The sequence below is a fragment of the Cricetulus griseus genome, chromosome 2 (assembly GCF_003668045.3).
Source record: "Cricetulus griseus strain 17A/GY chromosome 2, alternate assembly CriGri-PICRH-1.0, whole genome shotgun sequence".
NCBI lineage: Eukaryota > Metazoa > Chordata > Mammalia > Rodentia > Cricetidae > Cricetulus > Cricetulus griseus.
The window spans coordinates 101,774,555-101,797,934 of NC_048595.1; the positions used below are offsets into that span (position 1 = coordinate 101,774,555).

A 23,380-nucleotide genomic window follows, 5' to 3' on the forward strand; every position below is an offset into this window, starting at 1 on the left:
GGAGTCAGCTGATTGTTTATACTCCATAAGCAGAGATGATTTATACAAATTGAGAATGAACTTTCCTTCCTTTATATGTAAAGCCAAACCAATAGAATAGGATCGGATGTTGTCTATAAAAATCTGACTTTAAAATGATATTGATCTTAGTGAGTTGGTTGCTGGTAACAGATGCTTGCCGCCAGCCATAGAAACTGTTATTAATAGTTTGTGATAGACTAGCCGGGATGCTTGGTCATTTAACTTGAGCGGACAAATTCCTGTATAACAGCTCTGGATTACAGAAGCCAATGACAGTGCCCAAATCAAAGGACAGTGAAATTATATTGGATTAAAAATAAATTGATGCAGTTGCCTAAAATCTGCAAATATGAAGGGCTATTATTTTTCTTGCACATACCTTTTGTCTGGCTTACAGGGCTGGAGATTGAATTCAGGGCCTTATACATGCCAGGGCAGACCTCTTTGGTAGACTAATAAAGTCTTAATTGCATAAAGTGATTAGAGACAGTGATTTCTCCCCACCTCCACCCCCACCCCCGACACAGTTTCTCTATATTGTTTTGGAACCTGTCCTGTAACTCGATCTGTAGACCAGGCTGGCCTCAAACTCTCAAGAGATCCACCTGCCTCTGCCTGCTGAGTGCTGGGATTAAAGGTGTACACCACCACCACCCAGGTAAATGTCTTTTTTGTTGTTGTTGTTTTTTCCAGGCAGGGTTTCTCTGTGACTTTGGAGGCTGTCCTGGAACTAGCTCTTATAGATCAGGCTGGTCTCGAACTCACAGTTTTCCGCCTGCCTATACCTCCTGAGTGCTGGGATTAAAGGCGTGTACCACCGACACCAGGCCCTAGAGCCAGTGATTTCAGATGACCATAAGTTTGTAGATCCAGGAGGTGGGCCCATACTCAATTTGTAGGAACACTGCCTTCCTCTTCAAGCCACTTCCTAATTCACAGTTCCCTTCTGACTTAATAGGACACTCTGGGTCCATTGACTCAGGTCAGCTGAGTTATCCTATGTGGAATTAGATCATTTTTTTCCTTGGAGGGTTCACAAGAGGTTTCAGTGACATGAGGCAGATAATTGTTGGTCAGTACTGTTCCCTTGGGCACAGAAGGCAAACATTCAGTTCCTTAGGCTGGCAGTGAAGTTTCCTCCATATGGAGAGGTGCGGAGCTATGACCAAAGCTTGTGTTGTGGTCTGGGAGAGACTGGCCTGGCCAGTGTGGACAGACCTACCACAGGCCACGAGGAGAAGGGCTTTAGCTAGTTAATCCACACTGGGACATACATGGAGTATGTGCTTCTATATGTTAGGTGTGCCAGGTATTTGTAGCTGTCTACACAGCCTTCTCCAGGTGGACACAGTTTGTGAGTATAGAGAGTATAAATAGCTAAAAGTTTTTCAGAAGGAGCCACAAAGAAGTGTTGGATGTTTTGTGGAGTCTCAAGAGGTGAGAAGGTATGTTACTGAAATTTTTAAAAATGGAAAAATCTACACAGAGAAACCCTGTGTTGAAAACAAACAAATGGAGAATAAATGAAAGTGCCTTCAGTTAGATTGTATGTCTGGCATGTTGGTAGACCGCCTAAGGCACAAGCCTGGAACAGCCTTCTATGTTCTACATGGGGGCTGGAGTTGAAATCCAGGATGCCCAGTCCAGAAGTCAGTCTGTTGCCAATGTACTGAGTGACCTCTGGGTCTCAGTTTATCATGGGATAAGACTGACAGTCGGCTTGAGTACTCATTAAAATATCTTCCTGCCTGTGTTGCTGGTGTAGCCATGAGTAGCCAAAGGCTTCATTGTAAGACACTGGAATGTTTACTGGGGCTGCCTTGTAAAGTTGGAAGAGTTGTCAGTGGGCCTTGAGAACCAGGATTGAGTCTTAACTGAAGAAATGCACACCCACCCTGCCCTCTGTTTACAGATTCACACGAGAACTGTGCAATGAGTTAAAAGAAAGCTCTCTCTCTCTCTCTCTCTCTCTCTCTCACACACACACACACACACACACACACACACACACACACTGCACTACTTATTTTAAGTAAATTATAGCGTGTTGGGCTACATTCATAGCATATCCATGCTTGCTTTTGGCAGACATACCGGCTTAGATTCACCTGACAAACCCAGTGCCTAAGCAGGAAGGCAGAAGTTAGGGATCAGTTAATGAGTTGCACAGTGTAAAAAGCTGGTCAGTAGGAACCATTGTGACTATAGAGTCCTAGGCAGGAGCCACAACCACAACAACCATGCACAACTTCATATTTGTTCAGCATTCCCTACATGCTGGGCATTGGGGAAAGTTCTTCATTAACGCTCACAGCAGCTCATTCGGTTGTCCTGATGAGAACCCTGCTATAGCGCTGAATAGGTATGGTAAAAGAGGACATCCTTTTGTTCTTTCCCAGTGGAGAAATACTCAGGTTTCCACTGTTAAGAAACGTTCTGGAAAGTGGAGAGGCAGAGACAGGTGGATCTCTGTGAGTTAGAGGCCAGCCTGGTCTACAGAGTGAATTTTGGGATAGCCAGGACTACACAGAGGAACCCTGTCTCAAAAACAAAAAACAAATAAGCAAAGAATTCTGTGGATACAGACAGCCCTACACAGAAGGTCACAGGTTGCTCAGGGAACTGAGAAGTCAAAAGCCAGAGTAGAGAAGTAAGTTTACTCTAGCCCTGAGTTGTGTCAGGATGTCATGGTGACAAATAACCCAGACCTGCAAGCCTAGGAGTCAAGATATCTTCCTGCCTCCCCTGGCAGCTCTTGAAGAACACATCCCACTCTATGCTGTCACTCCGTATTTTCTTCCTTTCTTTTTTATTTTCTTCTTTCCTATCCATCCATCAACCTTCATTTCATGGCCCATTATCATCATTGTTCTATGTATAGGTTCTCTTGCCTTGTTATTTGTTGTAGTTTATCTTTATTCTCATTTCCGTTATTAAACCCCACTATAAGCAGCCCTACTCCTGTGTTTTCAGCACATGTGCCTCCACTTGCCACATAGAAACCACTGGGGTGTGTGTGTGTGTATTTTTTTTTATTTAAAACCATTAAATTTTTTAGATTAACGCACAGTAAAATTGGTTCATTTCTCATTTAGTTGTATGGACTCAAACATATAGTTGTGTAAACACTATCATACTCAAAATACAGAACAGTTTAGTCCCCTCCATATTCTCCTCATTAACTCCAGACAACTCTGTTTTTTGAGACAGGGTCTCACTTTATAGTTCACACTGTGCTAGAACTCACAGTTTAGGCCAGGCTAACATTGGACTCTAAATAATCCTCCTGCCTCAATCTCCTGCATGCTAAGATTATAAGTATGAACCACCACACCCAGACATCTATTTATTACTTTATCTTCCTCCATCCCAGGACCTTACACATAATAGGTAAGCATGTTACCACTTAGCCCCAGCTTTAAAAGAAGTGTGTGTGTATATGTGTTTTGAGACCAGATCTCTGTTGTATGGTCTTCGATGGTCTAGAATTCATGTTCCTTCTCAACTTCCTGAGTCCTGGCATTACATTCACTACCATGCCTAGCTCCTTATGAAGATTTTGTCAGTTGCACCAATAATGTGGTAAAAAGAAAATCAGAAATCACAAATTATATTCAGTCTCTCCATCTGACACCATCAGAGGAACACTTGGATAACAGATGTGTATCTGAGCCAATGTTTTGTAATGGCTCAGATAAGGAAGGCTAGTCCATCCTTTGCCACAAACTCAAATTATAGGCTTATAGCCTGAAGTAAATTTAAAATTTAAACTTATTTTGGACAGTGCTATCCGCTGATGAATCAGGAGCTGTATCTGGAAACAAAAGGCATGCTTAGAGTCTAGAAATGAGTGGTTTTGTCTCAAAACAAAACCCAAGTAAGCAATCAAAAAACAACTCTAGATGCAGCTTCCTGGGGACTGGAGAGATGGCTCAGTGGATAAGATTAGCTGCCGCTCTTCCAGAGGACCTGGGTTCAATTCCCAGTATCCACATGAGGACTCATAACTGTCTATAACTCCCATTTCAGGGGATCGGATGCTCTTTTTTTATTTTTTTGTCTCTGAGGGCACTAGGCACACATGTGGTACACATACATGGAGATAAAACACTCATATATACACAATTAAAAAAAAAAAGGTCAAAATCAAAGATGTAGCTTTCTAACTTCCTTTACTGCCCAGTTTGAGTGTGATAGGTGGCAATCTCACCAGCATTTTGAAAGCCAACCACAGACCTTGGCCTTTGAAAGTTAGGTAGGTCTTTAATGATGTAAACAGTCATGGGTCACAGAGTGAGAAATGACAGTTCCATAAAGTTGATGGCTCACTGTTGGTGAGGCTACTTTCTTCACAGGGAAGGTTACAAAATGGAGCTGTGTAGGCATGTGACAAGGCTGCCCCAAGCAGAGAGATGGACAGAGGAACAACTAGTCCCACTATGATACAACGATACAGCTTTCTGCTTGACCTTCTGGCCTTGCCTTGTAGATCTGCTCTGGCAGGTCCCTTTATTTTTTGATCAAATAGTTTGTCTCTAAGTATAGAGTTCTTATACCACAGATGTGCTTTGTTTCCTGTTGAAAATGGACTTTTTCCTGTGGGTCTAACAGTGGGTGATGAGTTGGCAGAAAGAACAGTGCCCAAGATGTTGTTGTCAGCAGTAGGAAAAGATAAGTTTTTCTTTTTTCTTTTGAAAGCCAAGTCCTATGATTTGGAAATAGGCATAGTTTTATACATCTGTAATCCCAACACTTGAGAAGCAGAGGCAGGAGCAGTTCAAGGTCATCCTCAGCTACACAGTGAGTTTGAACCGCCTGGGCTGTATGAAAATCTATCTCAAAAAAACACAACATTATATGTTGAGTATTTAATGAAAATTTACATGCATTTATTTAGTGTATGTCTTCAGGTTTTTATTGCTGTGAAGAGGCACCATGATCATGGCAACTCTTATAAGGGAACACTTAATTGGGAATGTTAATAAGGGGACATTTAATCGCCTACAGTTTCAGAGGTTCAGTCCATTTTATAACCCTGGTGGGGAGCATGATAGCATGCAGGCAGATGTGCTGCTGTGGAAGTAGCTGAGAGAGTTCTACAACTTGCAAGCAACAGGAAGTCGACTGAGACACTGGGCGGTATACATCATTAAACAAATACTCCACAGTATAAATGAATGTAAAACATCTTAAACTAATATTCCACAACATAAGGTGTTTTTGTTTTTTTTGTTTTGATTTGTACTGTGTTTCAGAAGAGAGCTCACTGGCAGTTGGATACAAATCTGTGTGATGAACTAAGCTGAGCTAGCTGCTTGTCTGCAAAGCAGTCCTTGATTCTCTTCTCTGGAACTGGTGTTGGTTTCCTTTCTTTGGTACCACCAGTTCACCACTGTCACATGCCCAAACATGATCTGCTTTGCTGGTCCTCATGCTTTGTCTTATGCTCTCCCCAGCTGCCACACTAAGGGCAATAGCCACTTCTTAACCCACCTTCTGTGTGCTTGGTACTACTGGGTCCATGGTAATTGCTAATGGGGTACATGTCTGAGTGAATTTGATGTTGTGAATATTTTGAATAAGTGGATGAAAATAAAGAACAAACTTCCTGGGACGGCATCCTGGCGGGGTGGGGGGCTAGAGGCTAGAATGGGTTTAGTGGTATCAGTTAATCAGTCAGTGGATATATCTAGAGAGCTTGTTCTTAGAGGGCTGAGAGGTTTGGGGTGAGCTGTCTGCAGCAGTTAGTGCTCTCATTTCTAGTCTAAAGACCACTTGAGTCTTGTTTTTTGTTTTTGAGATTGAACCTCAAGTAGCACAAGCTGGTCTTGATCCTCTGACCAAGCTACACTTCCTAGGTGGTGAGATTGTTGGCTTGTGTCATCAGCCCTGGTTTAATAACATGTCTTTCCCAAGCCCAGACATCCTGTTGCATTGCTTGGCTGGCTTCTGGTACATACCTGCCCTTTGGAATCACAAGGGCACAGAGAGGAAAGGCTCACCTCACAGGCACATTGAGTCTGTGGAACAGCGTGTGACTGGGGGAGAAGGTGGGAAGAGGGACTAGATGATGAGATCTGAGTCCTGGCCCCAAAAGACGAACACAAAACCACAGCTCTCAGAGTGTCAGCCTCCTAGACTGTCTGCTCCAACACATTCCCAAATGGTGGAATTTCTTGCTCAGAGAATTTCTACAAAAGATTTAGAGGGGTGATCTTTGAATATCAAGAATATTTTTACCAAAAATTTAAGAAAATCAATCCAATATCAAAATCCACCATGATTTCTTATTTTCCTAAGAACAGACTAAGACACATTCAGTCCTGGAAGAAAGAAGCTCCCCCCAGTGGGCTATGTTAGCTTCCTGTACATGATTTCAGCGTTTCTTTTCTTCCTTTTTTGGATTTTTGAGACAGGGTTTCTCTGTGTAACCTTGGCTGTCCTGGAATTTGATTTGTAGAATAGGCTGGCCTTGAACTCAGAGATCCACCTACCTCTGCCTGCAGAGTGCTGGGATTAAAGGTGTGTGCCTCCACTGCTCTGCTGATTTTAGCTTTTCTTAACCTACTAAACTGTTGTCACAGCCTAGCCTCAAATAAGGATTATGTCCTAAATCTATCCCTGGGCTGTCAGTTTGAAATCAGTAAACTGAACGTTCCAGCCTGTTTGCTGAGGCTAGAGGATTGAACTAGTGGCCCAGCCAACATGAAAGTGGGCCTGTGTTAGGGTTATCTTAGATTAGCCCTGCTTTTTCTTCCTCTTCCTCCTCCTCCTCTTCCTCCCCTCCTCCTCCTCCTCCTCCTCCTCCTTCTCCTCTTCTTTGGTGCGTGTGTGGGTTCGTAGCCCTGGCTGTCCTGGAACTTGCTCTGTAGGCCAGGCTAGCCTCAAACTCACTAAGATCCGCCTGCCTTAGTGATGGGGTGAAGATGTATGCCAACACACCCAGTTTAGCCCTGTTTTGATATGGGGGCATAAGTGTGTTTGGATTTGCTGTATATGTCCTAAAGGAAGCAGTAGAATTTGCAGAGTTGAACTCACACATTGAAGTTACTGAGTGACTTACACAAAAGGCCATGACCTGGACTCCCAGCCGTGAGGCCCACGTGGCAGTGCTCAGGCCTGGGGAGCTGAGAACAGCTCATGTCTCATCTGCTTATGTAACCCTGCTTCCCAGCTTTCAGAGCCAAGAAAACACACAAGCCAGCCCAGCAGGGCTGAGAGCCTGTGGAAGCACACTCCATGTGCCACGCAGCAAGGGTGCCTTGGCGCAGCCTGAGGATTATCATGAAGCTCTCCGGCTTTTGCTCCTCTTGTTCCTCTTCCTGTGTCTGTAGGCAGTGGCTCTGAGAACTGGTAGCAGAGGCGCATGTGTATGAATGGTGTCCATCCTTGCCTGCCTGGAGTCTAACTCCTTGGATTTTCTCATGGAGGTAGAGCTGGGTACGCAGTGGAGGCTCACCCCTACAGTATGGCAGAAGGTCTGCAGCTTCCTGGCTGATGTTAGACCCAAGAAGCCATTCGCCTTTAGGTATGGTGCTGCTGTGTGCTCTTCACTCTAGAGGTCTGAGCTGCAGGATTCTCAGAATGTGGAGGGGTGGGGGTGGGGGGACATGTGGTAAGGGGCTCGGGGGGAGGTGCTCTCCATATGTTAGAGGCATGGTGAGCTGTGAGAGTGGTACAGAGGGTAGTGGGAGAGTGGGGGGAAAAAGGCCCATCAGTGGCCAAGCTCTGTGTGGAGCTGTTGGAAGAGCACATTCTTCTGGTAGCTGGAAACCAGGGCAGTTTTCGTTTATATTTGCTGTACATTCAGTAGAGAGCTCTTGGGAGGTGGGAACATTCTTTTCTGGTCTATTTCTCTAGTTCCCTCAACTTACCTGTCTTGGGCTGGCATACAAATTGTCACAAGGAGAGTTCATTTCAGAATAAAGGCTGGTTTTATTCTTGGTAGGTTCCCAGGGACTTGGTCAGCATGCTCTTCATACCTGTGTGTGTGTGTGTGTGTGTGTGTGAGAGAGAGAGAGAGAGAGAGAGAGAGAGAGATGAGAGAGAGAGAGAGAGAGAGTATTAGAGTTTGGATAGGAAGAGGAGGGAATGGAAGATAGACTGCCCATGTCAGCCCCCCCCCCCCATAGCAGTGTTGTTGCCAAGGGAACCCTAGAGGAGAAATAAGTTAGAGGAGAGTGGGTGTTGACGGGTAGTGTTCATGTGTGTTATTTGGGGTAGGTTAATTAAGGTGTCTGTGGAGCCTAGGTAGCCAGCAGAAAGATAGGGAGTGGAGACAACTTGGGGAACGGCCATTGTTTAAATCGGAAACCCGAGTGAAAGGTAGAGTGTTATCAAGGGAAGAGGCTGACAAAGTGTGGGTGGTAAGGTGGGGGACATGAGTGGGCATGGTACTTGGCAATTAAGGCTACCTTCTTATCCCTCTCCCCATCCAGGGCATTCATTTCTTCCTTTCTGCTTGGTCATTCATGCCGTCTTGGGAGCAAGGAAAGTGAGAATGAGGATTTTTAAAAAATCCTAGTTTGGGGTCTGTTCTTCCTAGTTTTAACCAGCACGCTGAGCCTGTTAGGTGTTTGTGAGATCTTAAGAATTCATCTAGTCCAATCCTTGCAATTTGTGGATGGGAAAATAGATACCCTGAGAGTAAATGGAAATTGTCAGGGATCATCCAGTAAGTCACTGATGCAGCTGTACTGGGGTCTGGGAATCCCCACTCTTATTTGGGGTTCTTTACGTTAGCATCTTTCTGCAGGGCAACACAAGATACTTTACCCTGCAGGTATATCCTTGAGAGTGGCTTGGCAGATCACATGTGAACTCCTGTCTTCTTGGTTGGTTTCAGAAAGTATAAACAAGCTGGTAGGAAGGTAACCCAGCTGCCTCTTGGGTTCTTGTAAAAAGGGTTGTGTTTTTTAGCATCTCTAGAACCAAAGAGTAGTGTAGGGAAGGGGGGGGGGTGCTGAAGGAGGAAGAACCCAGTGATGGGTTGTGAGTTTTCTGTACCTTGGGATCTCCCAGAGGTCTTGTCCTAGGATTGGAGAGTTGAGTCTCTAAGCCTAGTAGGTCTTGTGGGAAAGAGTGGACTCTCTAAGGATCTTCATTGCTTGAAAGTTTCAAGGCTTGTGAAAATGAGCCATTAAGCTCTCTGTTGTCCAGTTTTCCCAGTCAGAATTATTTGGGGGCTGGGTAGATGGCTCAGTCAATAAAGTGCCTGCTGCACAAGCATGAGGACCTGAGTTCAGATCCCCTGATCCTAGGCTTAGCAGCATAGGTCTGTAACACCCGTGCTGGAGTAGGGAGCAGGAATGGAGACACACCCATTCCTAGAACTCAGCCTAACTAAATCAGTGAGCTTCAGGTCAGTGAGGGACCCTGGCTCAAAATTTATGGTGGAAAGCAATCAAGGGAAAAAAAAATAATGTTGATTTCTGGCCTCTGGATACACACGCACACACCAGTATACACCCACAGGAACATATATATGCACAAAGTACACAGACAAATTTAAAACCAAAATCTCTTGGGCTTTGTTAATTATCCACTTCTGTCCCTCCTAAGGTCAGCTGAATTGGACTGAGATTGTGTATTGGTGCCAGTTACCCCAGGAAGTTGTGTTGATAGGATTGAAGTGCATTGTACAAGCTGACCACAAATGTAGTTCTAGAGCAGAGGACCTGCTCACCTCAGGGCATATTGGGAGGTCAGAGCTGAGACAGCAGCAGTCTTGTTAAGAACTGGTTCTGCAAGACCCCTGGCCTCCAAAGGGGGGGGGTTATAGCTTGGATTTGGGGCATAGTTTTTTTGAGTTTGAGGCTCTCCTTCATTGATTGAGCTCCTTGGTTGTCAGAGAGTCTAAGGATGAGGTTCTGTTGAGACCTGCCTGTTGGTGCAAAAGTTAGTTGGTTCAAGGAGAATAGGAAAGGCTAAGGAAATAGGTGCCAAGATGGGGAAGACAGCCGAGTTGTAGGCTTTGTTGCCTAGCCAAATCGTTTGACCTTATTTTGTGCAAGGCCACACAGCTTTCACCACAAAGGTGATATGATCAGAGCCATGTCTCAGAAGAAAATGAACGAATGGGAACAGGTCCTGTGATGAAGGACAGAGAGATAAGATAGAGGAGATTCCCAGGTAGGGGAGCAGGCTCACAGTTTCCTTTGCTAGAGGAAGGTGAACTACATTGTTTTTGTGAACAGGACAGATTGGGGCCTGCACAGGGGTGGACAGGGGTAGTGGCTCCCACTCCAATTTCAGGTGACTCTGATCCCAGTTAGTGTCTCTCCCATGGTGGGTTCCTTCCTGTGTTCTAGTGCCTGGTTTGTTCACATGTGAAGCTGGCCACAGCACAGTAAAAGTTCCCCCCAATGACAACATTATTTCAGTGGTGATGTAGACTTAAGAAATGGTGAGTTAGTGAACTGCAAGGAGTTTCTTGACAGCACATTTTTTTCAGTGCCTTTGGGTGTGGCTCCCCTCCCGGCTTGTCCTGGGCATAGTTCTCCACTGAGCATCTTGCTGGGGCTCATGTCTCAGGAACCTGTTTTGAGGACCTCTGAGGATGGTGGAGCACTATGAGCCTGGGCTTGCAGTCTTGGGTCTCTGCCTGATTCCCTGTGTGTGCCTGGATCACTTTGTGCACTCCACAGGCTCCTTCCCTCTGTTCCTGACCACCATGTCAGAATCTGCTGGCTGCCTTTCCTAGTCTTCTGAGCCAAGCACTTCTTATTGGCCCATTTCTCTGACCAGAGGACAGAAACTCTGGAGCCATCTTGACCTTGCCTTTTGGTTCATATACTTCACCTGCAACTATTATGAAGTTTGTTTGTTTGTTTTTCGAGACAGGGTTTCTCTGTAGCTTTGGAACCTGTCCTGGAACTCTCTCTGCAGGCTGGCCTGGAACTCACAGACATCTGCCTGCCTCTGTCTCCCCAGTGCCATCACAGCTTGGGGTTTCTTGTTGTTGTTTTCTTCTTTTTTAGTGTTCTTCCCAGCTGTTGCTTTTGTTTCTCCTCCTTTTCTTCTGGAGTCTCATTGCCTCCACCCTTCTCCATGCTTGTCCCCACACACTACACTCCTTCTTTCTTTTCTCTAGGTAGATTGTTTTTATTTTCTAGTTACCCTTTTTTTCCTCCCGTCTAGTTAGGTTTTATTTATTTTGGGTTCCCCCCACCCCCACCCCTGTGACACAGTTTTTCTGTATAACCACCCTGGCTGTCCTGGAATTTATTTGTAAACCAGGTTGGCTTCAAACTCAGACATAGGCCTACCTCCGCCTCCCTGAGTGCTGGGAATAAAGGGCACCACCACACCCTGATTAGATTAAGTTTAGAAAGAGTCATGCTAGTCCTTTGTCTAAAAGCACACAGATGACAAGTGGCAGAGCTAGGTCTCAAGCTCAGGATTTCTGAGACAGTGCTTTCTCATCTATGCTCACTGGTTTATACTGCAACAGTCAAGTGGTCTGAGCAGAAATTGATTCGTTTCCAGTGCAACCCAAGGGGGAGAGGGTCTCTTGGGTTGGGAGTGTTCCATAGGTAACAGACTGTCTGGGTTTGCTCAGAACTAGGAGTTCCTGGAACAAGGGGATCCTGAGGTGATTGGCCACACTAGCGCTGGGCATGGATACCCTTTCTGCAGTGCCCTGTGTGCTCCCTCCAGGTCTGTGGCATGGTGGGTCCTGCAGCTGGCTAACATCTTCGTTCCACCTCTCTAGTTGGCCCCATGGTGATTGACTTTAATATTGCTGTGGACCTGGAGCTTTTGGCAAAGAAGAACCCAGAGATAAAGATGGGCGGTCGTTATTCCCCCAAGGACTGTATTTCTCCTCACAAGGTGGCCATCATTATCCCATTTCGCAACCGGCAGGAGCACCTCAAATATTGGCTGTATTATTTGCATCCGGTCCTACAGCGCCAGCAACTGGACTATGGTATCTACGTCATCAACCAGGTGAGGTTTGGGAAGACGGGATGAGGGAGGTGGAACTCGGGTACACAAATGCGTGCTCAGTTAATACTAAGGAAGGGAGTTAGTTAATACTAAGGAAGGGAGTGATTTCATAGACAACCTGGCATGTTACAGTGAAGTGCCAACCCTGCCACTGCTCCTGTCCTTACTTAAACTGTGCAGTGAGCTGAGTGCCAAATGGTATGCTTGCTTATTGATAATCAGCTCTGTTAGCCAAGGGAAATAGGAAGGATGTGTTTGGGTTTTGGAAGTAACCTGCCAGCAAAAATGAAAGGAAAAAAAAAAAAGACACCTCCAGTTATCACTGATTATCATTTTAAGGTAACTGTATATTTTTCTTCCTACTTTATTAAAAAAAATCCAAAAACAATAATCTATTTTTGTGTCAGATTTTTGGATAACTTTGAAATTGATCCAGCCGGACAGTATCTTTCTTCCAGGGCATCCATAAGAGACCATATACCAAGTTGAGGCTATATGTATCTGTGGCTAGCCCTGAGTAAAAGTCTGGGGAAATCCTATTCAGGAGCCTCAGAGAGTGATGCTGAGTTTCCCACTGCATATCAGATTACGTGTGTCAAGCTGTCATCTGCTTAGGACACGAATGATGAAGACTCTCCAGCCTCTGTCACCGGAACCAGGAGACTCAGGCAGATCTAAGAACCTGTTTAAAGGCTGTTTTGAGACAGGGTCTCACTATGGAGCCCTGGCTGTCCTGGAACTCGCACTGTAGATCAGGATGGCCTCAAACTCAGAGATGTATCTGCCTGCCTCTGCCTTCTGGGAGCTGAAATTAGAGGCATGAACCAAGAACTGTTTTTTCTTTCGAGACAGGGTTTTTCTGTGGCGTTGGAGGCTGTGCTGGAACTCGCTCTAGGCTGGCCTCAAACTCACAGAAATCCACCTGCCTCTGCCTCCCGAGTACTGGAATTAAAGGCGTGTGCCATCAATGCCCGGTGAATTATTTTTAAAAAATGATTTATTTAACTTTATTTTATGTGCATTGGTGTGAAGGTATCAGATCCCCAGGAACTATAGTTACAGACAGTTGTGAGCTGCCATTTGGGTGCTGGGTATTGAACCCAGGTCCTCTGGAAGAGCGGTCAGTGCTCTTTACACTAAGCCATCTCTCCAGCCCCATACTTTTTAAAAAAATAAATAAAAATAAAGAGCTTTGCTTATTTTAGTATGCTTAATGAGTGTTATAACTTTGATGTTTCAGGTTTATCCCCAACACTTAAATTCATGTTTATACTGTAATCTCCTAGGTGGGTTGACAGGCCTGATTTATCTGTGTGCCAGATTTCATGGAAATGTGCTTGAAGAGACAGTTTGCCCCTTTTTTTCAAGATCAACTTTGAGCCTGCTTGAGGTAGTAAGATTGCTGTTTTCTGCTTCCCTTTTGAGGGACTGCATGTTACTTCAGGGAAGCTTGGGTAGTTGTTTGCCCATCTAGCTGAGGGCTCCTATGGCATAATGCTGTCTCAGCTGCTACAGGGATGTTATAGTGTAAGATTCCGCCATCCTGAGGCTCCCAGCCCACTTTAGGCAGCTGAGACTTTGCTATGAAGCAATTTGTTAACAATGAAAAGTAGCTGTGAGTTGGGCCGGATGGTATATGCCTTTAATCCCAGCATCCAAGAAGCAGAGGCAGGCGGATCTCTTGTGAATTCCAGGCCAGCCTGGTCTACAGAGTGAGTTCCAGGATAGCCAGGGCTACACAGAGAAAACAAAACAAAAAAAATGTGATTGGATGATGACTGTCCAATGCTTTGGAAACTTAGAGAAAGGAGAGAAGGCTGTACCTTGCTAATCTAGTACAGGGGTTCCTAAATATGTGAGAAGGCAGATCTCATTGGTATAGAGCTTTCCATGTACCAGCACACTGTGACCTCCACAAGCTCTTCCTGGACTAGTCTAGACTTAGAGCTGTTTTCCAAGAATCGTCTCCAGTGATGAGTGTTCTGTGAGTCACATTTTGGGGAAAACAACCCTAAGTCAGCCCCCTCTCTACTTCCTTCTACTCTCCCTGGGATACTAGGAACTCCTTTCTCTTGTTCCCCACTAGTATCTTATTAGCAGAAAAAGAATCTTTTTAGGAGTTGGGGTGTAGCTCAATGGTAGAATGCCTGCCAAGCATTCAAGTGCTCTTATCTTTGAGCTCCAGCACTGAAGAAAAGAAAAGAAAAAAAAAAAAACAAAAAAAAAAAAAACAAAACACGAGTGCTTCCCCTTTGCTGTTTGCTAGGACTTGCCTAGACCTTAGAGGGCAGGGAGTATGCTTTCTGCTGTTGTCACAGCTAGGAAGAGACTCAGAGGGTGGGAATAGCCAGCAGAGGTACATACTGGTCACCAAAAACAGTGGGCTGCAATTATACCCCAACCCAGACTCCAGGTTTATGCCCTCCTATTGGGTTACAGTAGCTCTTTTTGAGACCATTTAGCCTCTTCCTGGGGGTGTTTCTCAAAACCCTGTTATCCAGGGCTGGGAGCCATTTCCCAGTCAGTGATCCTGGGCAGGCCACATCAGCCTTAACAACTCAGTTCCCTCCAAGAAAGGAGAGAAAGTTAGTATTTCCTCACTGTGCTGTGAAGCACCTGTTGTGTGGCAAACCCTTGGTAAATATTAGCTATTATTGTCTTGATTTCTTTCCCCTCTCCTCTGTTCTTCCTGCCTCTTGCCTCTGCCTGGTATTTTGCAGATAAATTCTTTATTGTTCTTCCGGCCTCCTGCTTTTTTCCAACATAGTACTGATATCAGGGTCTTGCCTCCCACCTTTGTGACCTCTGTGGGGTCGGAAGATAACAAATAATGGTGTGAGTCATCCAACAGGCTCTCGGAAGACTCAGGTGCTGAGCCTTATAAACTTCAGAGAGGGTTGTGTCTTGAGTTCCACACACAGAAATGAACTCCCATGAGTTTTTATGGTTTATACTTCTATCTGTAGGAAGCTCTTGACTTTGTTCAATGTAGGCCCCCCAGCCACTTCGAAACTTAAAACTCAAAATAAGTATGCTGGAGGGGTATGGGAGGGACTTCCCAATTGTTGCAGAGGAACAAGTCCGGCTTTTGCTTTGGGTTTCTGTTTCTCCTCTTGCCATAGCATGTGTGGGTCCTGTTAGAGTCCCTGCACATCCTCTTTAGTGCAATGGTCCTACTGTGAGACAGATATCCAGCTAAGTCCAGCACTGGGATGGACTTTGATGTGGAAATGAGTGTCAAGGTATCATACAGCAAACAGGGAGGCATTCTGTCCCTCATACTTTAGTCAGGAAAAGACAAAGCCAGGTAATGGGAAGGCATTGACCTGATACCACCAACCTTAAATGAAAAAAGAGAGAGAGAGAGAGAAAGGAAGGAAGGAAGAAAGAAAGAAATGCAAAATGCTTTGGGGACTATCTATCATAAAAATTACATACTGAGTCATAACTGTGACAGTCCTTTGTCCCAGAATCAGCAACTAGGAGTGGTTTCTGCAGTTTCATTTATATTGCTTCTGACACCTTTGAACATTATTCTCACTCAGCTGCTCAAGATCTTTCTGCTTCTGACCATGTCACTAACTCTCTTTAAACCCTTCAACAATGTCCCCACTGCCTCCGGCAAGGGCCAGAGTGATGGGAAATCTTAGTGTGTGATACCATCTGGAGGCTGGTCCTGACCCACCTCCAACCGCTTCTTCCCATCACCCTTCACACAGTGCGCCCCGGGCAAGCTGCCTGTCATCTCACCAAGACACTTGCCCCCTTCTTGTGCCTTTACTTACACTGACCTCTCTGTCCATGGGCCTCCCCCACCACCCCACCACCCCACCTTTTCTGGATATGTTTTATGCTTCTTTCCTCTACCTTAGTAGCTCTGTGAAGCCCCTGGAGTAGAGGTGACTCCATTGTTCCTAATCCATTTGGTGGAAGGGGTAGTCATGCTTTTCAAGCCTCATCTTGGCCCTAGATTCCGAGTCACTGGGCAGACTTATTCCCACATCTCTGATCATGCAGCTCCTCCACAATCCAGTATAGACTCTATAGGGTTTGGAATATGGAGTATCTTTCCTTGTGTCCTGTCCATTTGTTTATACCCACACTCAGGATGTCTGCTCCTGGTTCTCTGACTGGGTCCATCCATCCCTGCTGGAAGCAAAGTCTCCTTTCCTAGCTTGGCCAGATCATGACCCTTACAAAACTGGCACTGTCCCTCCCTAGCATCCTTTCTTGTAGTCCCTGTCAATTGCTGACTAGGGCATGGACTGCCTGTGATCTGTCCCTTGGTATAGTCTTCCTTTTTGGGAAAGATACAGTGTACTTTAGCCCTGTGTTTATTCATGGTCATAAAATTCATTTTTGAAGCTTTGCATGGTGATGTACACCTTTAATCCCAACACTCACTCAGAAGGCACAGGCAGGCAGATCTCAGTGAGTTTGAGGCCAGGCTGGTCTACAAAATGAGTTCCAGGACAGCCAGGACTGTTACACAGAGAAACCCTGTCTCAGAAAAAACAAAAACAAAAAAACTCATTTTTGAGCCAGAAATGGTCAGTGATTCATACCTGTAATTGTAGTAAGAAAGAGGAGGATTGCAAGTTTGAGACCAACCTCACTACATAGTGTGTTCAAGGCTAGCCTGGGCTACATAGCAAGACCAAAACCAAAAGCAAAGTCTCTTGTGTTCCTTTGCATTTTGGCTTTCTCCAGTGAGGGCTTCTCATGTGCCCCTGATATGAAGGGTGCAAAGGTAAGCATACCATGGCCTGTAGCAGAGCTGGGGTTAGACAAAAGTGCTAAGGAGTATCCTGCTTGCTGTGTTTGTTTATAGAATGTACCACAGACACTTGCCCATGTGAGATGGGCAGCGGCTTAAGTGTAATAGCCACAGAGACCCCAGGAGCCTTCTCACTTGTTATGCTTCCAGGCAGACCTGGCTGAACAGGTTTTTAAGAAATCTGAAGAGCCCAGTCTGGGCTAGGATGGCAGATGGTGCTTTTGTCTGACTGTGACTTTGTTCTGTCTTAGTTTTTTATTTCAAAGAGTGTGTGTGTGTGTGTGTGTGTGTGTGTGTGTGTGTGTGTGTGTGTGTGTGTACATGAGTGCAGGTGCCCACAGAGTCCAAAAGAGGGCATCAGATCCACTGGAGTTCAAATCATGGCCAGTTGTCAGCCTCCTGATGTGGGTACTGGGAATGAAACTCAGGTCCTCTGCATGAGCAGTGTGTATGCTACACCACTAAGCCATCTCCAGCCCCTCCCTCTGTGGACTATTTTAGGCTAATAAGATGATGTCAGCTTGTGGCTGTACTTAGGGATAGACTTTTGTACCCTTCATGAGCAAGAACAGCCACTACTACACCTGTCATGGGCTGTGGTCCAGGCAACAGAATTCCTCCAGAAGGTCAGGATCAGTTGTGGCGAGGCTTGAGAATGGCTGCCTTATGACCCCCATGGTTTGGCTTCTGTCTTGATTATCTCTATGTCACCTCCTCTATCTGTCAGTGAATGTGTAGGGGGGTGGGTCTTCAGGAGTAGAAGGGCTCAGATGTTCACCTCCCTTTCCTTGGACCTCTCAGCTTGCTGGCATAGAGGTGGTATGGGAAGGCTGAGAGTGTCTGTTACCCTAGTCTGAGTGCCACCCTCTGCTCTGTTGTCTCCTTCTCTATGTCTTTGTATTCTCCTGAGGAGTGTATCTTAGCACTTACTGGTACCAGTTGCTAGTGAATAACCTCCAGACATTATTCTGGGGAATGCCAGTTTTTCTCTACGTACCCTTGGTTCCACAAAAAGGGAATGACTACTATTTGGCCTTGGCCTTGGCCTTGGAACAAGGGTGGTCAGAATGGGTCCCTTTCCCTGCTGTAGCCTGAAGTTTGCCTCTTCACCCATCTCTTTTTATATGCCTTTTTTTTTTTTCCTTCTAGTGGGGGACTTTTGCCTTTACTTGTTAATCCTGGTAGCAAAACAAGCTGAAAGAGAAGCTCCTATTTGTGGGCGGCTTCTTATTCTTCACCCACCTTCTCTTCTGTCCTCTCTGCCTCCTCTAAAGAAAGAAAAGTCGACTTACGTACTGCTGCTATCCTAACTACTGCCGCCAACGCTGCTGCCACCGACACTGCCACTGCACTGGTAATGTTCTCATATCCCACACAGTGCCAGGCCTTGCTGGCCAGGGGAAGCTGTGAATAAGCCCGTGACTATGCTGTCCTCCAGCTGTGAGGCCTCCCAAACAAGCACAGGACTGCTGTGGGCTTGCTGGGAAAACATCGAGATCAGTGGAAGCCAGCTCATGGTGCAGAGCCCAAGAGACTTCGCTGTCTTTAGATAAACCCTGCTAGAGCTCATAGTGTATGTATATAAATGTTTGTATCTTGCCTTTCTTTTCAGGTCCATATCATTAGCATCTTCCCACAGTTTCATAGTCTCCATATTCATAACTTCCATGCTTTCATAGTAACTGATCTCTGAGTTCTACCATCATTACCTTTTGCTTTGTTAGAAGCCTGATTAAACAGTAGCAAACATTCAAGTCTCATTTGTTATGTCTTGGCTTCTACATTCAAGATTGTTCCCTCAGCCTGGATTTTCAGACATAGAATAGTATGTTAAGAAATACTTTGCAAGTTTTTATAGTTAGCTGATACAAATAGACAAATTGCTTTTTGAAAGAGATGTCTTTATTTTAGCTTGTGTCTTACATATCTTGGAAGTGTTGAGTACCACCTTTGGCTGTATTCTGCAGGAAGTCTGTACCTTGGGTCCAGGGAAGGAAGCAAGCCTTCTTGTTCAGTCCTCTATGGAACTGGAGTTGTAAGCTAATCTCTGCATACATCACCCAAAATTCTGTGCTGTTCCCCCAACCTATGTTCTTGGAGAGCAAATGTGCCTGTCCTTGTGAGTAACTACTTCAGCTAACAGAGAACTGCCTCCCAGGAATATGGGCCCTCCTTCTGAAGGGCCTGTGTCTTTTACTCACTGGGTGAAAAACTTAAGTCTCAGGTTCAAGTTTTGTTGGGGACTGTGTCTAAGCCCAAGACCACCATCTTATTATGGATAAAAACTAGAACCCAACTGCTAGGAGCTCAAAAAGGAATGGATACTAGCCCACCACAGACTCTGCATTTGTATGACTCCAGGCTCTCACATTACTCCCTACATGTCACTTTCAGACTATGTTGTCCTAAGATCCATGCTGAGGCCTGCAGGGTTGCCCAGTCAGAGCTTCCTCAGCCCTAAGCTGTCCTAGCCTTCTCACAACCCACTCAGCCAAGGTCTCCTTGGCATCTGAGGAAGCAGAGAAAGACACTTGGGGCTTGGTCAGCAACTGCAGACCTGCAGCTGGATCTGGGGATAACTGTCTGAGTCGGGGTGGCTTTGTAACAGGGCCGCAGCAACCAAATTCTCCCATCACAGATTTCTGATTCATAGAGAATTTGGGGAGCAACTTTGTTGTTGAGTTGCTTTTTGCTGGAGGAGAGGCATGTGTGGTATATCCCCAGTCCATCCAGGTCTCAGGATATAGCTCCTGGTGACATCCATGGGCCTGAATTCCTGGAAGCCAGAACATGGTTGGACAGAATGAATATTCTAGAGGCTGCTGGGACATGGCTTTCTGTGGCTGGTCCTCTGGCCTTTGTTGCAATCAAGGGAATTCTGCTTTTGCCTTCCTTAGTTGTCCTCACAGTTTTTCTGGAGACTAGACTAGACTCTGGAGCCTGTCCCGGCCCCCACCCCCAAAAGGCTCTTAGGAGTACACATACTAAGGGACAGGGGCATTAGAAGAAGTGGAGCCTCTGCCTTGAGCCCTTAGAGGAGGAATTCAAAACTTACCATCATTTCCTAGGCTTTCCTGTCTTGCACAAATCATAAAACAGCTTTCTAACTGGACTGGTCTCCCTGCCTTTACTTGGATTGAGACACCAGTGTCCCTTGATAGTGTAAGGTTCCATGTGGCCTAGATGAAGAGAAAGCCTTTGAGTACCTCAGAAAGGGCCCACCTTCCTCTCTGCCCATGATTAGGTTCACCTCTACCTCTGTTTTGAATTCATGTAATTTCAAAAATGTTCATATTTCTTTACACCCTTTACAAGTACTCTTCCACCTGATGCCTTCCTGCACACACACACCCCACCTGTCCCACCACCACCCCCATCCCATGCACCCCAATCCCATCCCCACCCCTACCCCACCCCCAGAGTCTGCATCTTCTCAGCCACTTAGAGATTTGAGCTATTTTGGGCCTTTCTTCTTTCTTCCTGTTTCTCCCTCTAAGTAGCTATAAGTCTTGCTTACCAATGTGAGCTGTGAGAAGAAGCCCACTTTTAAAACTGGATCATGCTGGACATGGTGGTAGTGCATGCCTTTAATCCCAACACTCAATCTCTGATTCTGAGGCCGGTCTGGACTACACAGTAAGATCTTGTCTCAAAATACCCAAAGCAGAAGGGGGCAAGAAAGATGACTGACTTTTAAAGAGACCCTTGCTTCAGTGTGAAGCTTCTCTTCCCCAGACTTTCCCAGTACATTCCCATATACCTCAGTCTCTAAAGGTCTTACTTCTTCTTCTGCTGGAGTCTTAATCATGTGAACCACAGGCTGACTCAGTTAGGCCTAATCCTTTTTAGAAATTCCCTGTCTGTCAGAGAAGCAGGAATTGACTCTTGAAGCTGGTGGAAAGGCCGTAAGTAAACGCTAAAGAAGATTGAGTCCCCGAGGGTGTCAGAGAACAGCTACCGGACTCAAGAATCATTTTGATAGTCTGATAGTTCAGGCGGACGAAAAGCCTATTTCCATAACTGTGATAGCAGCTGACTTGTCACTAGGTAGGGTTCTAACCCTTTCATGCCCTGCACGTTATTTATTACAACTCACCTGGTATCATCCCCATGCGACAAAGCCAGAAGTATGATTTACCCATTCACTTAGCTAGAAGTGGAGAAAGTGGAATGAAAGTGTGTGTCTTGTTTCAGTTGTGTATTTGGCCTGGTCTGGCATTAGGTGCTTATAAATTTGCACTTGACTGAATGAAGTAGCAGAAGGTTTGTGTGAGGAGGGGTGGCAATGAGGCTTGGGGGAAGGGGTCTTCCCACCTCTGGGGAGATGGAGTAGTTTTAGAAAACGATAATTGGATGCCAGCACTTTGTGGCATTGGCCTTTAATCTCAGCACTCAGGAGGCAGAGGCAGATGAATCTCTGAGTTTGAGGCCAGTCTGGTCTACAGAGTGAGTTCCAGGACATCCAGGGCTACACAGAGAAACCCTGTCTCAGAAAAAAAAAAAAAAAGAAGAAGAAGAAAAAGAAGAAGAAAAGAAAAAGATAATTGGGTTGGGTTTGTCATGCTGTCTTTCTTACCAAGAAAGGTAAGCATTTCACCCAAAAAAACTTAGAAAATACTTTACCTTTCTGCAGCCTCAAGGCAAGAGGAGGAGCGCTCTCTCTCTCTCTCTCTCTCTCTCTCTCTCTCTCTCTCTCTCTCTCTCTCTCTCTTCTCTCTCTCTCTCTCTCTCTCTCTGTGTGTGTGTGTGCCCATATTCCTGTTTCAGGTTCCTAGTGGGCTACAGCCCATGTGCTAGCATGTACCATGTACTTCCTTTCTTCCTGGTTCATACAGGTGAGGAGAGTTGGAAAGGAGTCGTAGGAGGAAGGATGTGATTCAGGTTATTTGAAAAATTATCTGACCAGTTTAAATGTGGTTCAGACACTAGAGTCCTTTCTGACTTGAAGGTCTGTTTCACTCTCCTCAGGGAAACCGGCTGAAGCAGGTCTGCTGGGACTTCTCCAGGCTGTGGTTGTTTATGGCCTATGGTTCCAAATGTTTAGCTCCTAGAAAGTATACACTGCTAGTATCAGACAATGCTTAGATCAAACAGTCATTGCCAGCAGGTCCTGTGGTACAGAGAAGGCCACCAGGAATCCCCACCCCAGATCATGGGAGTATACCTTTAGAGTATACTACCGAGGGGTTAGTGTATACCCTGAGAGTATACTACAGAGGGGTTAGTATACCCTTTGAGTATCCTACAGCGAGGTTAGTATACCCTTAGAGTATACTGCAGAGGTTTTAGTATACCCTTTGAGTATACTACAGAGGGGATGCTTTGGGAATACATCCTTTTCACTTGTTAGAAAAGTGGTCATTGGGGCTTTGTGTTCCAAAGTGTTGTTTGGGTTGGAACAATGGTTGTTAAAAGATTATCAAGATGATCAAGTCATGTACCACAAGGGTAGAAACAATTATTCTATGCCTTGTATATGACATCCCCCAGTGGACATTAGCCATATGTTATTACAATAATGGTAGTTTCAATAACTTCTTAGTTTTCCTATTCAGTTTCTACTCTTTGGACTTTTGCCCCATGGCTTACATGGAATTAATTGAACCCAGAATTTCTGATCAACTCTTTGTGGTAAAGCAGCCAAAGAACACAGTGTTCCTTTGGGCAGCTTTCGTTGTGCATGGTTGAAGGGTTTTGTTAGGGCTGGAGAAAGGAACTCTTGTGTGCTACATGTTTTTTTAATTCAGTCATTGTTTTCTGACTTCCTGGTACCTGCCTTCTCTAAGTACTTTGTTTCTGTGTTATCTACCTGATGGGCACCTGTAAAGTACCAGTTCCCAAGTTTTCATCCAGGAATGGGGAGAGAAAAGTTTCCATCTATGGACTACAGGCCCTTGTGGGACAGTGATACTAACGTGGAGGCTCTTGATCTCAAGAGTTTCGGGGGAAAAAGAGCTTTAGTGAGTGAGTGAAGACTCCAAAGTGGGGGGCCCTCACTGCTTCATGGCACTATGAGGTTAGAATGAAAGCACACGTTCAGGAAGGGTTTTGTGAGCTGCTAAATGTAAAGGGCAGCAGGGTAGATGCTGGGACCATCTCTGCTAATGTTGGACCCCAGGAGTTGGTAAGATAAGACACCCCCAGAGATACCCACAGGAGCTGCTTTGGTTGGAACTTTACAGAAAGTGCCACCATCTGCCTTTGTACATTGAAACCTGTCCGTCAGTCTGTCTGTCCATCTAACCAATCCATCCATCCATCCATCCATCCATCCATCCTTCCATCCAGCTTGACAGCAACTACTGCATTTTTATTTTATGACAGTGGGGCACTAGGTGAATAAAAAACAAAGTATAGTTTCTTTATCATGCTTATATTTTCATGGACAATACTGAAACTAAACAAGGTAAGTCATTAACTAAGAAGGATCTTTTCCGACGTCAGACTTGGTGACTTGGGCCCATCAGCTGGACCTAAGTAGGCACTTTGTCTCTAACTCTATCATGTGTATTCAACTGCTTTCTGCTATACACTGTTAGCATTATAAGGGCGAGGATTGAGTGGGCTTCACCACATTCCCGAAGCATCTAGTTGATGATCTGATAGACATGTAGTCCAAAAATACGGCAGTCA

The 23,380-nt window shown here is 45.3% G+C and overlaps 1 protein-coding gene across 1 annotated transcript in view; it reads left to right on the forward strand.

Annotated features, from left to right (window-relative positions):
• The window catches only part of B4galt1 (beta-1,4-galactosyltransferase 1), a 45,053-nt gene that overhangs the window by 14,820 nt on the left and 6,853 nt on the right, over positions 1 to 23,380 (forward strand). Inside the window, 1 exon segment of the mRNA NM_001246691.1 lies at positions 11,735 to 11,970. Within this exon segment, the coding sequence (NP_001233620.1) occupies positions 11,735 to 11,970 (236 nt within the window).